The 16,245-nt window shown below is 71.6% G+C and overlaps 3 protein-coding genes across 4 annotated transcripts; 1 reads left to right on the forward strand and 2 right to left on the reverse strand.

Annotated features, from left to right (window-relative positions):
• Window positions 1-124: 124 nt before the first annotated feature.
• LOC123349750 (DNA-directed RNA polymerases I, II, and III subunit RPABC5-like) lies at window positions 125-2,047 on the reverse strand. Its single transcript, XM_044987919.1, has 3 exons — window positions 1,965-2,047; window positions 1,755-1,850; window positions 125-378 (listed from the first exon to the last, which is right to left on the reverse strand). The coding sequence occupies exons 2-3, from the start codon at window positions 1,847-1,849 to the stop codon at window positions 270-272; spliced, it is 204 nt and encodes a 67-aa protein (XP_044843854.1). The 5' UTR covers window position 1,850; window positions 1,965-2,047; the 3' UTR covers window positions 125-269.
• Window positions 2,048-3,522: 1,475 nt separating this feature from the next.
• Window positions 3,523-11,359, forward strand: LOC123350227 (tetraspanin-4-like). Its single transcript, XM_044988689.1, has 8 exons — window positions 3,523-3,640; window positions 4,218-4,296; window positions 5,720-5,911; window positions 6,211-6,285; window positions 6,372-6,473; window positions 6,559-6,687; window positions 10,391-10,474; window positions 10,897-11,359. Exons 2-8 carry the CDS (start codon window positions 4,228-4,230, stop codon window positions 10,963-10,965), a joined length of 720 nt encoding a protein of 239 aa, XP_044844624.1. The 5' UTR covers window positions 3,523-3,640; window positions 4,218-4,227; the 3' UTR covers window positions 10,966-11,359.
• Window positions 11,360-11,483: 124 nt separating this feature from the next.
• AKT1S1 (AKT1 substrate 1) lies at window positions 11,484-15,963 on the reverse strand. Of its 2 annotated transcripts, XM_044988687.1 has the most exons (5): window positions 15,850-15,963; window positions 14,329-14,791; window positions 13,480-13,557; window positions 12,542-12,690; window positions 11,484-12,399 (listed from the first exon to the last, which is right to left on the reverse strand). In XM_044988687.1, the coding sequence occupies exons 2-5, from the start codon at window positions 14,783-14,785 to the stop codon at window positions 12,256-12,258; spliced, it is 828 nt and encodes a 275-aa protein (XP_044844622.1). In that variant the 5' UTR covers window positions 14,786-14,791; window positions 15,850-15,963; the 3' UTR covers window positions 11,484-12,255. The 2 variants fall into 2 exon arrangements, with proteins under 2 accessions (XP_044844622.1, XP_044844623.1); XM_044988688.1 differs by lacking the exon at window positions 15,850-15,963 and having other exon boundaries at window positions 14,329-15,000.
• Window positions 15,964-16,245: the final 282 nt, after the last annotated feature.

The raw sequence follows: 16,245 nt of genomic DNA on the forward strand, positions 1-16,245 counted from the left end.
TTGTGTGGGGAGGGGCTCCTGGCTGCAGGATGGATGTGGGGGGGCAAGAAAGGGGCACTAGGAAGAGGGAAGCTTAGTGGGGGGAGGGTTTGGGGGGGAAGAACAGGCTGCAGACACAGGGGCATCTCTTGCTGGGGTTTATTGGCCTGGGGCAGAAGCTTCCCCCACCGGCCGCACACACACTAAAGCATCATGTTAAATCCAGCACAGAGGACTCCCGCCTGGCGGGGGGGGGGGGTCCCATCACCCCCCCCCCTCACTGGAGGGCGCTATTTCTCCAGGGGGGCGTAATTCAGCAGCTTCTCGATCAGATCCACGTGGGAGAGCAGCATCCGCCGGCAGCAATATCGCTTCAGCCCCAGGGCGTCCAGAGCGTCCCTGGAGAGAGACGGGTTAGAATGGGGGGTGGGCTGCGGGGCGGGGGTGAGGGGGCACTGGCTGGGGAGTGGGGGGGGGCTGCGGGGCCGGGGAGGGGGGCACCGGCCGGGGAGGGGGGGGGGGGGTGCGGGGCAGCGCAGGGGGGCAACGGCCGGGAGGGGCTGCGGGGCGGGGGTGGGAGGCACTGGCCGGGGAGTGGGGGGGGGCTGCGGGGCGGAGGTGAGGGGCACCGGCCGGGGAGTGGGGGGGGGCTGCGGGGCGGGGGCGAGGGGCACCGGCTGGGGAGTGGGGGGGGCTGCAGGGCGGGGGCGAGGGGCACCGGCTGGGGAGTAGGGGGGGCTGCGGGGCGGGGCGAGGGCACCGGCTGGGGAGTAGGGGGGGCTGCGGGGCGGGGGGCGAGGGGCACCGGCTGGGGAGTAGGGGGGGCTGCGGGGCGGGGGCGAGGGGCACCGGCTGGGGAGTGGGGGGGGGCTGCGGGGCGGGGCGGGCCCCGGCTGGGGAGTGGGGGGGGCTGCGGGGTGGAGGTGAGGGGCACCGGCCGGGGAGTGGGGGTGAGGGGCCCCGGCCGGGGAGTGGGGGGGGGCTGCAGGGCGGGGGTGAGGGGCACCGGCTGGGGAGTGGGGGGGGGCTGCGGGGCGGGGGTGGGGGGCACCGGCCGGGGGGTGGGGGGGGCTGCGGGGCGGGGGTGGGGGGCACCGGCCGGGGAGTGCGGGGGGGGGCTCCGGGGCGGGGGTGAGGGGCACCGGCTGGGGAGTGGGGGGGGGGGGCTCCGGGGCGGGGGGGAGGGGCACCGGCTGGGGAGGGGGGGGGGGCGGCGGGGCGGGGCTGGGGGGCACCGGCGGGGGAGTGTGGGGCACCGGCTGGGGAGTGGGGGTGAAGGGCACCGGCCTTGAGAGTGGGGGCACCGGCTGGGAGTGGGGGGGCTGCGGGGCGGGGGTGAGGGGCACCGGCTGGGGAGTGGGGGTGCGGGGCACCGGCCGGGGACTGGGGGGCACCGGCTGGGGAGTGGGGGGCACCGGCCGGGGACTGGGGGTGAGGGGCACCGGCCGGGGACTGGGGGGGGGCTGCGGGGCGGGGGCGAGGGGCCCCGGCCGGGGAGTGGGGGGGCGGCGGGGCGGGGGCGTGGGGCACCGGCCGGGGAGTGGGGGGGGCTGCGGGGCGGGGGCGAGGGGCACCGGCCGGGGAGTGGGGGGGGGGCTGCGGGGCGGGGGCGAGGGGCACCGGCCGGGGAGTGGGGGGGGGGCTGCGGGGCGCGGGTGAGGGGCACCGGGTCGTGAGTGCGGCGCCCCGGGGACGGGGCGGGCGGCAGGTCGGGAGTGAGCTGCACCGGGCTGGGGGGGGGGCTGCAGGTCGGGAGTGAGCCGCACCCCACTTACCCCTCCGTATACTCCGCCTGCAGCAGCCCCAGATACGCCTCCCACTTGTTCCCCACAACTTTCCCGCACGTGAAGCACCGGACCGGGATGATCATCCTGTGGGGGAGGGGGAGACACTGAGCGGGGAGGGGGGCTGCCCCCCCCGGCCCCGGAAACCCCCCTGCGCCCCGCCCCGCCAGGGTCCCGGTCCGGTCCGGGGGTCGGACTCACCCTGCGCAGCCCCCGGGAACCCGCCGCCGCCGCCGCCGCCGCTTGTTTATGTCGGGTCGGCGCCGGCCGCTAGGGGGCGTCGGGGCCGGCGGGGGCGGGGCCTGCGGCGGGGGAGGGGCGGGTTCAGCCCCCTACGCGCGGGGTTATGGGGTCGGCGGTGGGGGAGGTTGGGGGGCGCAGGCGGGACGGGTCTGAACCCGAAAACCAGCCCCCCCCCGGGACCGAACAACCCTGGACCCCCCCTCAGTGCGTCACCCCGATTTCCCCCGGTCCCCTATCAGACTGCCCCTCCCCCAGGGACCCCCAGCCCCTCCCCCATTCCCTTCCCCAGCCCCCGCCCCCAGGGACCCCCCCAGCCCCTCCCCCATTCCCTTCCCCAGCCTCCGCCACCAGAGACCCCCCCGGCCCCTCCCCCATTCCCTTCCCCAGACCCCGCCCCCAGAGACCTCCCCCAGCCCCTCCCCCATTCCCTTCCCCAGCCCCCTCCCCCAGGGACCCCCCCTGCCCCTCCCCCATTCCCTTCCCCAGACCCCGCCCCCAGGGACCCCGGCCCCTCCCCATTCCCTTCCCAGACCCGCCCCCAGTGACCCCCGGCCCTCCCCCATTCCCTTCCCCAGCCCCCGCCCCCAGAGACCCCGGCCCCTCCCCATTCCCTTCCCCAGCCCCCGCCCCAGAGGCCCCCCGGGCCCTCCCCCATTCCCTTCCCCAGACCCCGCCCCCAGAGACCCCCCGGCCCCTCCCCCATTCCCTTCCCCAGACCCCTCCCCCAGAGGCCCCCCGGCCCCTCCCCCTTTCCCTTCCCGAGCCCCGTCCCCATGGGACCCCCAGCCCCTCCCCCATTCCCTTCCCCAGCCCCCGCCCCCAGCCCCTCCCCCATTCCCTTCCCCAGCCTCCGCCACCAGTGACCCCCCCGGCCCCTCCCCCATTCCCTTCCCCAGACCCCGCCCCCAGAGACCTCCCCCTGCCCCTCCCCCATTCCCTTCCCCAGCCCCCTCCCCCAGGGACCCCCCCAGCCCCTCCCCCATTCCCTTCCCCAGACCCCGCCCCCACGGACCCCCGGCCCCTCCCCCATGCCCTTCCCCAGACCCCGCCCCCAGTGACCCCCGGCCGCTCCCCCATTCCCTTCCCCAGCCCCCGCCCCCAGAGACCCCCGGCCCCTCCCCCATTCCCTTCCCCAGCCCCCGCCCCCAGAGGCCCCCCGGCCCCTCCCCCATTCCCTTCCCCAGACCCCGCCCCCAGAGACCCCCCGGCCCCTCCCCCATTCCCTTCCCCAGACCCCTCCCCCAGAGGCCCCCCGGCCCCTCCCCCATTCCCTTCCCCAGACCTCGCCCCCAGAGACCCCCGGCCCCTCCCCCATTCCCTTCCCCAGACCCCGCCCCCAGAGACCCCCGGCCCTCCCCCATTCCCTTCCCCAGACCCCGCCCCCAGAGACCCCCCCAGCCCCTCCCCCATTCCCTTCCCCAGACCCCTCCCCCAGAGACCCCCCGGCCCCTCCCCCTCCAGCCTCTTCCCCAGACCCCGCCCCCTTCTACTCCCTCCCTCCCCTCCCATTTCCTCCCCCCCCCCCGCTGAGTCTGGAATTTCCCCTCCTCCATCCCGCCCCCCCGAGCGAGCAGCGCCCGCAGTTTAGGGGGATCCCGCAGCGCCCCCCAACCCGTCGCCGCCCGGGGGCCCAGGTGAGGGGGGGCGGGAGCTGGGACAGCGGATTCGATGGGGGGGGGGGGAACTGGACGGAATTTTCCAGCCCCCAAACTCCAGGGAAACTCGGGGGGCCGGGGGGGGGCGCAACGTTTCCACTCACCCCCCAGCGAGGCGGGGGAGGGGGGATATTCCGGGCAACCCCCCCGTAACCCCCTTGGGCCCAGTGGATCTGGGGACGGACGAGGGGACCCAGAACCCCCACGTGCTCCAGCCCCCTGGGGCTGACAAGACCCCCGCGCCCCCCATCCCCAGCGAGGCGGGGCAGGAAATGGGGGGAATCAGGATGGGTCAGTGCACCCCCCCCCAGGTCCGGGACCAGCTGACAGGCGAAGGGGAACTGAGCAAAGTGGGGTGTCAGTGGGGGGCACCGGCAGGGCTGGGTTAGGAGGGGGCTGCGGGTCGGGAGTGGGGGGCACCGGCAGAGCTTGGGGGGCAGGGCAGGGCTGGGCGATCGGGGGGGGCTGCGGGTCGGGAGTGGGGGGCACCGGCAGGGCTGGGGGGAGCCCCCCAGAGGTGCTGACCCCCAACTCTGCTGGCCCCCCTCCTCCGCAGCTCCTGCACCATGGGCCCGACCCAGCGCTGCCTCCTCTGTCTCAAGGTTGAGCTTTTCATCTTCAATCTGATCTTCTGGGTGAGTCTCTGCTGTGAGCGTCTCTGCAGCAGTGCCCTGGGCCTGGGGGAGGGGCTCTGGCCGGGTCCCCTGCCCCTGCCCCCCCCCAGCTGGGCGGCTGTGGGGCGCTGGGTGTGGGGCTCTGGCTGGGTCCCCTGACCCGGCCCCCCCCAGCTGGGTGGCTGTGGGGCGGCTGGGCATGGGGCTGTGGGGCGCTGGGTGTGGGGCTCTGGCTGGGTCCCCTGCCCCTGCCCCCCCCCCAGCTGGGCGGCTTTGGGGTGCTGGGTGTGGGGCTCTGGCTGGGTCCCCTGACCCGGCCCCCCCCCAGCTGGGTGGCTGTGGGGCGGCTGGGCGTGGGGCTGTGGGGCGCTGGGTGTGGGGCTCTGGCTGGGTCCCCTGACCCGCCCCCATCCCAGCTGGGCGGCTGTGGGGCGCTGGGCGTGGGGCTGTGGGGCGTGGGGCACTGGGTGTGGGGCGCTGGGTGTGGGGCTCTGGCTGGGTCCCCTGACCCTGCCCCCCCCAGCTGGGCGGCTGTGGGGCGCTGGGCGTGGGGGTGTGGGGCGCTGGGCGTGGGGCTCTGGCTGGGTCCCCTGACCCGGCCCCCCCCAGCTGGGCGGCTGTGGGGCGCTGGGTGTGGGGCGCTGGGCGTGGGGCTCTGGCTGGGTCCCCTGACCCGCCCCCCCCCCCCAGCTGGGCGGCTGTGGGGCGCTGGGTGTGGGGCGCTGGCTGGGTCCCCTGACCCTGCCCCCCCCAGCTGGGCGGCTGTGGGGCGCTGGGCGTGGGGCTGTGGGGTGTGGGGCGCTGGGTGTGGGGCTCTGGCTGGGTCCCCTGACCCTGCCCCCCCCAGCTGGGCGGCTGTGGGGCGCTGGGCGTGGGGCTGTGGGGTGTGGGGCGCTGGGCGTGGGGCTGTGGGGTGTGGGGCGCTGGGCGTGGGGCTCTGGCTGGGTCCCCTGACCCGCCCCCCCCCCCAGCTGGGCGGCTGTGGGGGGGCTGGGCGGGGGGGTGTGGGGCGCTGGGTGTGGGGCTCTGGCTGGGTCCCCTGACCCCGCCCCCCCCAGCTGGGCGGCTGTGGGGCGCTGGGCGTGGGGCTCTGGCTGGGTCCCCTGACCCGGCCCCCCCCAGCTGGGCGGCTGTGGGGCGCTGGGTGTGGGGCGCTGGGAGTGGGGCTCTGGCTGGGTCCCCTGACCCGGCCCCCCCCAGCTGGGCGGCTGTGGGGCGCTGGGTGTGGGGCGCTGGGCGTGGGGCTCTGGCTGGCTGCCCTGACCCGGCCCCCCCCAGCTGGGCGGCTGTGGGGCGCTGGGCGTGGGGCTGTGGGGCGCTGGGTGTGGGGCTCTGGCTGGGTCCCCTGACCCGCCCCCCCCCCCAGCTGGGCGGCTGTGGGGCGCTGGGTGTGGGGCGCTGGGCGTGGGGCTCTGGCTGGGTCCCCTGACCCGCCCCCCCCCAGCTGGGCGGCTGTGGGGCGCTGGGCGTGGGGCTCTGGCTCGCTCTCTCGCAGGGCCGGTTCTCTGCGCTGTCGCTCTCGCTCCCGTCCCTGGGGGTCGCCGGGCTGGTGATGGCTGCTGGCGCCGTGGTGATGGCCGTGGGCTTCCTGGGCTGCCTGGGGGCTGCCACCGAGCAGCGCTGCCTCCTGCTGACGGTAGGGCTGGGGGGGCGGCCGGGGGGGGCGGATACAGAGAGGGAGGCGTGGGTTACGGGTGGGGGGGCAGGCTGGGGGGCTGGGTGGATACAGAGAGGGAGGCGTGGGTTACGGGTGGGGGGCAGGCTGGGGGGCAGGACAGCCTGAGGTATGTGGTGGGGGTGGCTTGGGGGGTACATGGGGGAGCTGCCTGCAGGCCTGCAGGGCAGGGGGAGTTTGGGACCCCCCCCATTGCCAGGCAGGGAGGCGGATCCCCCTGGCTGTCCTGGGGGGCTCTGATCCGTCTCCCCCTCCCCCAGTTTTTCGTGGTTCTCCTCACCATCGTCCTGCTGGAGCTGAGCGGGGGCCTGGCCTTCTACGCCTGCCGGGGGCAGGTAAGGGGGTGCCCCCCATCTCCCCACCCCACGCCCCCCTCCCCCTGTTCAATGCCCCCCCCCGGCCGACGCGCTCTGGGTCTCAGTTTGACAGATACGCTCAGGCCGACCTGAAGTCGGGGCTGCGGCGATACGGGGCCCCCGAGGAGCCGGCGCTGACCCAGGCCTGGGACACGGTGCAGACCGAGGTGAGCCCCCCCTCCTCCCCCGCAGCCCTGCACCCCGCCGGTTCCCCCCCCCCCCGGTGTCTGACGCTCCCCTCCCCCCCCCCAGTTCCGGTGCTGCGGGGTGCAGAATTACACCGACTGGTTCGAGCTGCGCAACGGGACGGGGCTGCCCGAGTCCTGCTGCCTGGAGCACGGAGCCGCCTGCTCCGGCCTCGCCGCCGCCTGGTGGAGGGAGGTGAGTGCCCCTCCCTGCCCCCCCCGAACCCACCCAGACACCCCCATCCTGTCTCCCATGGCTCAGCAGGGCTGGGGCACAGTGGGTGGGGTGGCTGGTCACTGTGGCTGGATAACGCCCGGGGGGAGGGGCAGGCAGTCATTATGGCTGGGTAACGCCCAGGGGGGAGGGGTGGCTGGTCGGCTGGTCACTGTGGCCATATAATGCCTGGGGGAGGGTGCAGCCGGTCACTATGGCTGGGTAACGCCTGGGGGGAGGGGGGGGCTGGTCACTGTAGCTGGATAATGCCCAGGGGGAGGGGCAGCTGGTCACTATGGCTGGGTAACGCCCAGGGGGGAGGGGTGGCTGGTCTCTGTGGCAGTATAATGCCTGGGGCAGTGTGCAGCTGTAAACTATGGCTGGGTAACGCCTGGGGGGAGGGGGGGCTGGTCACTGTAGCTGGATAATGCCTGGGGGAGGGGCAGCGGGTCACTATGGCTGGGTAACGCCCAGGGGGGAGGAGTGGCTGGTCTCTGTGGCTGTATAATGCCTGGGGGAGGGTGCAACTGGTCACTATGGCTGGGTAACGCCTGGGGGGGGGGCTGGTCACTGTAGCTGGATAATGCCTGGGGGAGGGGCAGCCGGTCACTATGGCTGGGTAACGCCCAGGGGGGAGGGGTGGCTGGTCTCTGTGGCCGTATAATGCCTGTGGGAGGGTGCAGCCGGTCACTATGGCTGGGTAACCTCTGGGCAGGAGGGGTCGGCCGGTCAATCGCAGGGTTGGAAGGGGGAGGGGTAGGTCAGTGGTTTGAGCATTGGCCTGTGAGTTCAATCCTTGAGGGGCCACTTAGGGATCTGGGGCAAAAATCTGTCTGGGGATTGGTCCAGCTTTGAGCTGGGGGGGGGGACTAGATGCCTCCTGAGGTCCCGTCCAACCCTGGTTGTCTATGAGTCTATGAAGGGACCCCAGGAGGGATCTAGTCCCCCCCTGCTCAAAGCAGGACCAACCCCAACTAAACCAGCCCAGCCAGGGCATTGTCAGGCCGGGCCTTAAACACCTCTAAGGAAGGAGATTCCCCCACCTCCCTAGGGACCCATCCCAGGGCTTCACCTCCCTCCTCGGGAAATAGTGATTCCTAATATCCAGCCTAGACCCGTCGGTCCCCAGCCTGGAGCCGTGCCAGGGATTCGTCCGCCCTAAGTGCAGGACTCTGCCCACGTCCTTGCTGAACCTCGTCAGGTTTCTTTGGGCCCAGTCCTCTAATTTGTCCCGGTCCCTCTGGCTCCCCCAGCGTATCTGCCTCTCCCCCCAGCTTAGTGTCATCGGCAAACTTGCCGAGGGTGCAGCCCACGCCATCCACGCCGAGATATCGACCAAAACCAGCCCCAGGACCGACCCTTGGGGCTCCGCCTGAGACCTGCTGCCAGCTAGACATGGAGCCGGTGATCGTTACCCGTTGAGCCCGACGATCTAGCCGGCTTTCTATCCCCCTCATAGTCCATTCATCCAGCCTGGAACTTGCCGGCAGGTTACGGTGCGAGACCGTTTCAAAAGCCTTGCCAAAGTCAGGGAATAACACGGCTGCAGCCACGGAGCCAGTCAGCTCCTCACAGAAGGCAATGAGGTTAGTCCGGCGTGACTGGCCCTGGGTGAATCCGTGCTGGCTGTTCCCGATCACTTGCCTCTCCTCCCAGCGCTTCACGACTGGTTCCTTGAGGACCTGCTCCATGGTTTTGCCCGGGCCTGAGGTGAGGCTGACTGGCCTGTAGTTCCCCGGATCCTCCTCCTTCCCTTTTTTAAAGATGGGCCCTGCATGAGCCTGTCCCAGGCACCCGGGACCTCCCCGGTCGCTGGATACTGACCAATGGCTCTGCAGTCGCATCCGCCGACTCCTTCAGCGCCCGGCCCCAGGGACTTTTGGAAATAGCCCCGAACCCCGTCTTTCTCCCCGGGGGCTGGGCATCTCCTCCCAGGCCGTGCCGCCCAGCGCAGCCGGCTGGGAGCTGCCCTCGTTCGTGAAGACAGAGGCAACCAAAGCATCGAGGCCGTGAGCTTTTCCCACATCCGCTGGCACTGGGTGGCCTCCCCCCATTCAGCGAGGGGCCCCCACTCTCCCTGACCCTCTTCTTGGTGCTAACGAACCTGACGAAACCCTTGTGGTTCCTCGTCACATCCCCGGCCGGCTGCAGCTCCGGGTGTGACTGGGCCTCCTGGTGTCGCTCCCGCCGGCCTTTGTCCAACCGTCCCCTTCCCGTGAGCTGCTGTCCTGTGTCCAGCACCAGCGCGGATTTCACCGTAAGCCCGGCCGGGCGCCCGCCGTGGGCACGATTCTGGCTCCGCGGTGGGATGGTTTGTTCCTCCGGCCTCCTGCCCCCTCGGGTTATTCCCCCAGGGGGTCCTGCCCCGCAGTTCCCACAGGGAATCAGGCTGCGTTTCTGAATCCAGCCGCTAAAGCCCCAGCGGATAAGGGGGCAGCTGGTCGCTGTGGCCAGGTAGTGCCCAGAGTGGGAGGGGACGTCCGGTCAGTCCATCTGGGGAACACCTGGGGGAAGGGGGCAGTTGGTCATTATGGCCAGGTAATGCCTGGGACGGGGAGGGGGTGCCCATCAGTCCAGCCGGGTAAGGCCCGAGGAGGGGGCAGGCGGTACAGGCGGGTAAGGCCCAGGGAGGGGCTGGTCCATACGGGTGGATAAGGCCCAAGGAGGGGGCGGTCCGTACAGTTGGGTAAGGTCCAGGAAGGGGCCGGTCCATACAGGCGGATAAGGCCTGAGGAGGGGGCGCTCGGTACAGCCAAGTAACCCTGGGAGGGAGTGGGCAGCCGGTCCCTACAGCCAGGTAAGGGGCAAGGAGGGGGCAGTATGGCTGGGTAAGGCCCGAGGAGGGGGCGGCTCGGTACGGCCCATGGTGGGGGTGGTCCATATGTCCGAGTAAGGCCCCTGCGACCCATGGATGGGGCAGTCTGTATGGCCAGGTAAGGCCCGAAGAGGGGGTGGGTGGTACAGGCAGGTAAGTCCCAAGGAGGGGCTGGTCCATACGGGTGGATAAGGCCCGAGGAAGGCATGGTCCATATGGCTGGGTAAGGCCTGAGGAGAGGGTGGGTGGTCCATACGGCCGAGTAAGGCCCGAGGAGGGGGCGGGCCGTACGGCCAGGTAACGCCCGAAGAGGAGGCAGTTGGACCTGCTCTCCGGCTCTCCCATACCAGCCAGCACAGATTGTGAGGACCACCCGGCGCCGGCCCACCCTGATCTCCGGCCCTGTGGGGTGGGGGCCGCCGGAGACACGCGGGATCTCACTGTCAGGGAGGCTTTTGCTGCCATTGCCCGGGCCTGGCTCATAGCAACGTGGGGCTGGACTCCCTGGGGCCCTGGCTGGGGGGAAGGCGAGTTGGGCTCAGAAATCCGGTGCCCCGGGCAGTGCAGCGGACCGGCTGGCGGGGTGGGCATCCCTGTGCCCGGCGCTGCCCCTGGGGCAGGAAGAGCCGAGGTGACACCTGATCCCACACTGAACGGGCTGGTGGCAGCATTCCTGGGGGGGCGTCTGGGGCACCGTGCTGCAGGTCAGGGCGGGGGGGGGAGCAACGTGCCGGGCCGCGGGGAGGGCACGATCTGCAGGGTGAGCGGAGCCGCCAGCGGGATCCCGGCCTGGGAGGTTTATAGGGCGGGGTCGGGTGGGGCCTGGCTTGGTGACCCCCCCCCCCTTTCTGTGATTCTCCCTTTCCCCAGCCCTGCTACGAGAAGGTGAAGTCCTGGGTCGGGGAGAACGTCTGGGCCATGGGCATTTTCGCTGCCTGCATTGCTGTCGTCCAGGTGAGGGGGCCCCCAGGGGGTCTCATCTGGGGCAAGGGGGCTGGAGGGACCCCCAGGGAGATCCACAAAGCTCTCAGAATTGGAAAAGGGACCGAGGGCGTGTTGGGGGCCGGCCCAGCTTTGGGGTGAGGGGAGGCGAAAAGCCCTGGGCAGAGCCGGCTGGGGTGGGCGGGTGCACGGGGGAGGGGGGGAGCATTATTCACCCATCACCTGATCCACAAACCAGGGGTCACCCTCTGCCGTTAACCTGCGGAACTCCCTGCCAGGGGATGTTGTGACACCCGCAGGACAGGGGGCTCAGAGAATGAGAGGGGTTCCTGGAGGTTAGGGCCAGGACGGGCAGGGACACAGGGCCCCCTGATTAATTGCCCAGGTCCCTTCGCCCCCCCCCCGCCCTCACCCTCGCCTTCCTCTTTCTCTAGGTCCTGGGCCTCGTCTCCTCCATGCTGATGTACTGCCAAGTGCTGAAGGTGGAGAAATACTACCACTGACAGGGGGCGCCTGGCGTCTGCTGCGCCCCAGTCCCTCTTACAGCCATTTCCCCCAGCCTGGCCGCCATCAGAGCACGGGGTGCACCCCCCTTACAGAGCTTGGGGGGAGTCACATCCTACAGCCGGGGGGGGGGGGGCTTCAATTCCAGCCCGGCCTGAGCCCATTCTCCCCAGCCCACTAATACCCCCCTGCAGCTTAGATGCAGTGGCGGGTAGTTCCACTGGCTCGGGTGGGGCACTGAGAGCCCCCTGCCCCCCCCAGCCTGTTTGGGTCCCCCATGGCCACTCGTTAATGCAGCCTCCTCTGCTCCTCAGCCCCCCTGTCCTGCTAGCCATGCCCCCCCCCTTTCTGCTATCTTGCCCCACGCCCAGCACAATAAATGGTTCTGTGTCTGGCAGCTGGCTCCAGCTCTGCCTTGGGGTGGGGGGGGTGCTGGGAGCTCACGCACCATGGGAAGTTGAGACCCCCCCACAAGTGTCGTCCCCCCCCCAAAATCAGAGGCACCAACAGCTGAAGCTGGTAAAAGTCAGCATCTCTTTATTGGCCAACAAGGGATGGAGGGGCGGGGCTCCCCGCGCCCTGACCCACCAATCATCTTTGGACAAAAATAAAGGGGCGGGGCCAGGGCCCCTGAGCATCTGGTACAAAAGAGGGGGTGGGGGGTCCGGGCCAGGTACTGAGGCCGGGGGAGCCCCCCCCCCCCCGAAAGCCGGCCCCTGCCTGTCCTCTCAAAGGAGGGGGCAGTTCCCCCCCAAAATGAGGGTGTCAGTTCAGGGAGGTGTATAACTCTCTGCTGGAGGCTGACAGCAGAGCCCCCCCCCCCCCATGAGGGGGTTGGGGGAAGCTGCCCCCCCCTTTCCAGGGGGAACAGCTCATGTGCAAACAGGGGCTTACAAAACAACCTATTAAGACACTTGGGGGAGAGGGGGCAGCGTCCCCTGTAGTGTGTGCAGGGGGCTCCCCTCTCATTCGCTGTAGTGCTGGGGGGACCGGAGGGGCTCCCCGACATCTGCTGCTGTGGGGGGGGGGATGGAGAGGGGGAGCCCTGTGTGCCCCCCCGCACATCACCTTCCGGCAAATCCTGTAGCATGAGCAGCTTAGATGCGGTGGCGGGTAGTTCCACCGGCTCGCTGGGCCCCACGGAGCCTCTGTCACCGCAGGCCCGTTTGGGGCCGGGGGGGGGATTCCCCCTGCCCTGCTGTCAGGTCAGGGGGTGTAGTGTCCAAGGGAGGGGGCGCTGGCGGGGGGCCCCAGGCTGGTGGGGCCCCTCCCCCGGCCGGGGGGGGGGGTCAATATTTCCGCTGCAGTTTCTGGAGGTCCCCGGTGTTGAGGCGGGGGCGGGGCAGGTCCCCGAACATCTCGGTGCCGTCGGAGCCGCGCAGGGCCAGCGCCCGCATGCTGGCCGCGATCTTCTCCAGGTCCGGGGACGAGTGCTGGGGGGGAGGGGAGGGGTTAGCGCCGGGGACCCCAACACCCCCCCAACATCTCCCCCTGGGGCCGGATTCTGCCCCCACCCCCTCTGCAAAGCCTCCAGCCAGGGCCAGGGTCCCCCCGTCCCCGCGCCGGGCCCCCCACCTTGGCATTCTCCTCGTCGGACGAGCGCGGCTCAGGCCCCGCCTGCCGGAAGGCCCAGACGGGCACGGAGACGGGCAGCGACTTGGCGTACTGGTGGTTGGGGGGGGCGGGCGGGGGCTGGGCGGGCGCCTCCTCGCTCAGGCTGCCGTCTGGGGAGGGAAGAACGTTAAGAGGGGGACCCCAGACGCCCTGCTCCCCCCTCCTGCCCCCACCCTCGCTGGCAGGCTCCCTCCCCCATCCACCCCAGTTCAGCCCCCCCCAGCCATCCGGCCAGGCTCCCAGTGCAATGGGGTGAGATGGGGGCGGGGTTTTCGACACCTTGTGATGCTGCACCTGAACTTCACTGGCCTGTGCGTGCCTCAGTTTCCCTGGGTGCTGCACCAACGCTAGGTGATGGGAATGGGGGGGGGGTGACTTTCACTGAGGCCCTGGGGGCAGGTGAGGCTGCCCAGCTGGGTGCCCCTGTGTGACCCGAGACCCAGGGGTGCGGCCAGGTGACTGTGCCCAGGAAGCGAGATAAAGGCCAGGCGTTGCCAGGGAGTCTGGGGGGGGGCTGGGGGCCCAGGATTCCCGAGCTGGACTTGGCTGAAAGTCCCTGATTTCTGTGCTATCCAGCTCTGCCCTACGCTGTGACCCTGGCGGCTAATAAACCTTCTGTGTTCCCGGCCGGCGGAGAGTCACATCTGGCTGCGGAGTTGGGGGGCAGGACCCTCTGGCTCTCCCAGCCCCCCCCCCCGGCGCACTCACTGCGGGAAGCACACGGGGGGAGGGGGATGCTGGATGCTCCGGGGTCAGACCCAGGAAGGTGAAGCCGCGTGAGCTCCTTGCCGGGGGCCAGTCTGCTCCGTGTGCGGCCCCCCCCCCCCCCCCGAGTCCTGCCTGGCTTCCTACGGACATCGGCCGAGTGACTCCATGGCCCCCCACCCCCCCAAACCTACCGTCAGTGCTCTCTGGGTCCGAATCGAAGAAGGGTTCGTAGTCCTGGCTGGGGGAGTCCTCGTCCATCACAAAGAGACCTGGGGAGCCACAGAAGGGCCCATGAGGAGTGCGGCCACCTCTGGGGTGGGGTGCTGGGACTGGGTATCCCGGGACCCCTTACTGGGGCTGGGTACATGGGGACCCCTTGCCCGGTGTAGGGAAGTGGCCCTCCCTGGGGTGGGGCACAGGGGCTGGGTGTACAGGTCCCCTTGCCCGGTGCTGAGATGCGGCGCCTCTGGGGTGGAGCCGGGTATACAGGGATACCTTGCCCGGCGCTGGTATACGGGGACCCCTTGTCTGGCACCGAGCTGCGTCCCCTCTGGGGTGGGGCGTGCAGATCCGTCAGCCTGGCACCGAGACGCGTCCCCTCTGGGGTGGGGCACACAGCTCCCTCTGCCTGGCACGAGCTGCGTCCCCTCTGAGGTGGGGCCCGCAGATCCCTCCGCCCGGCACCGAGACGCGTCCCCTCTGGGGTGGAGCGCGCGGCTCCCTCCGCCCGGCACCGAGCCGCGTCCCCTCTGGGGTGGGGCACGCGGCTCCCTCCGCCCGGCACCGAGCCGCGTCCCCTCCGGGGTGGGGCGTGCGGCTCCCTCCGCCCGGCACCGAGCTGCGTCCCCTCCGGGGTGGGGCCCGCAGATCCCTCCGCCCGGCACCGAGCCGCGTCCCCTCTGGGGTGGGGCGCGCGGCTCCCTCCGCCCGGCACCGAGCCGCGTCCCCTCCGGGGTGGGGCACGCAGCTCCCTCTGCCCGGCACCGAGATGTGGGGCGCGGGTAGACAGACACCCCCCCCAGTCGGGGGCACGGACTCACCCGTGGTGTCGCTGGGGGGCTGCTGCTGCTTCCCGGGTGCCTCCACCTCCCTGGGCGCCATCACGTTTTTCTCTTCTTCCTCCAACTCTTCCTCCTGCGCCCCCGCGGCCTCGGCCGGGGCCCCCTGGGCGCCCGCTGTCCAGTGGGGGCCGGCGGGCGGGTCCTGGGGGGGGCAGCTGCGGGAGTAGGGGCTGGGGGGGGGCCGGGCGGCGGGCGGGGGCCGGGCAGCGTAGCTGAAAGCCGTGGTCTTGTGGACGACGGCGATGTCCTCCAGGTAGCGGCGGGCGGCGTCGCCCAGGGCCCCGCAGCCGTGCTGGGCGTAGGCGAAGCCGCCTGGCTGCGGGGCCCGGAACGCCGTGATCAGAACCACCTCGTTCCCCGTCCGGCGCCGGTACCGCTCGGCCTCCGCAATCAGCCCCGCCCAGCTCTCCCGGTGGTTGTCGGCCATGCCCGTCATCCCGGCCTGCGGGAGACACGGGGTGAGCGCCAGGACGCCTGGGTTCCCTCCCGCCTCGGGTGGGCACGGTCTGGGGGGCAGAGCCCGGACACCTGGGTTCTCTCCCCCTCAGGGAGGGGAGTGGGGGAGTTGGGGTTAGAGTGGGAGGGGTTGGGAGCCAGGATGCCTGGGTTCCATCCTGCCTCGGGTGGGCATGATCTGGGGGGCAGAGCCCGGACACCTGGGTTCTCCCCCTGCCAGTGGGGGGGGGTATTGGGGGGCAGAGCCCGGACGCCTGGGTTCTCTCCCTGCCAGTGAGGGGCTTAGGGGGGGGGGGAGGGGGAAGCCTGGGTTCTCTCCCTGTCAATGGGGGGGTAAGGGGGAGGCAGAGCACGGACGCCTGGGTTCTCTCCCTACCCGTGGGGGTATCGGGGGGGGGGGGGCAGAGCCCGGACGCCTGGGTTCTCTCCCTGCCAATGGGGGGGTAAGGGGGAGGCAGAGCACGGACGCCTGGGTTCTCTCCCTACCCGTGGGGGTATCGGGGGGGGGGCAGAGCCCGGACGCCTGGGTTCTCTCCCTACCCGGGGGGGGGATCGGGGGGGGGGCGGACACCTGGGTTCTCTCCCTGCCAGTGGGGGGCTTATCGGGGGGGGGGGCGGACGCCTGGGTTCTCTCCCTGCCAGTGGGGGGCTTATCGGGGCAGAGCCCGGACGCCTGGGTTCTCTCCCTACTCATGGGGGTATCGGGGGGGGGGGCGGACGCCTGGGTTCTCTCCCTGCCCGTGGGGAGGGGTAAGGGGGGGGCAGAGCCCGGACACCTGGGTTCTCTCCCTGCCAGTGAGGGGGTATGGGGGGGGCAGAGCCCGGACGCCTGGGTTCTCTCCCTACCCGTGGGGGGGTATCGGGGGGGGCGGACACCTGGGCTCTCTCCCTGCCCGTGGGGAGGGGTAAGGGGGGGGGCAGAGCCCGGACACCTGGGTTCTCTCCCTGCCGGGGGGGGTATCGGGGGCGGGCAGAGCCCGGACGCCTGGGTTCTCTCCCTGCCCGGGGGGGCTCGGACGCCCGGGCTCCCGAGGGCCCCGTTACCTGCCCCCGCCGCCTCCTGCCTCCCTCTGTCCGTCCCAGCCCCCGGGGTCACTGCGCGGCCCACGACGGCGTCACCCTCTGACCCCTGACCTTTCACCCCGCTTTATAACCCCCGGGAGCGGCTCCGCCCCCGCCCCGCACAAGCATGGCGTCCCCCGCAGTGCCCCGCACAAACGTGGCGGTGGCTTTGTTGCCCCGCACAAACATGGCGGCCGCCACCAGCCCCCTCCCCCCTTCTCCTCTAATCCTCTCCTTTCCCCCCCCCCGCCCGCACCGCGGGGGAGACCAAGGCAAACATGGCGGCCGCACAAAGATGGCAGCCCCCCCCCCAGCCACGCAGAGACACGGCGTCACCCTCTCTCACGTGGGGACGGACAGCAAAACCGCCCCGCACAA

This window comes from Mauremys mutica, chromosome 15, assembly GCF_020497125.1.
Source record: "Mauremys mutica isolate MM-2020 ecotype Southern chromosome 15, ASM2049712v1, whole genome shotgun sequence".
In the NCBI taxonomy this organism is placed as follows: domain Eukaryota; kingdom Metazoa; phylum Chordata; order Testudines; family Geoemydidae; genus Mauremys; species Mauremys mutica.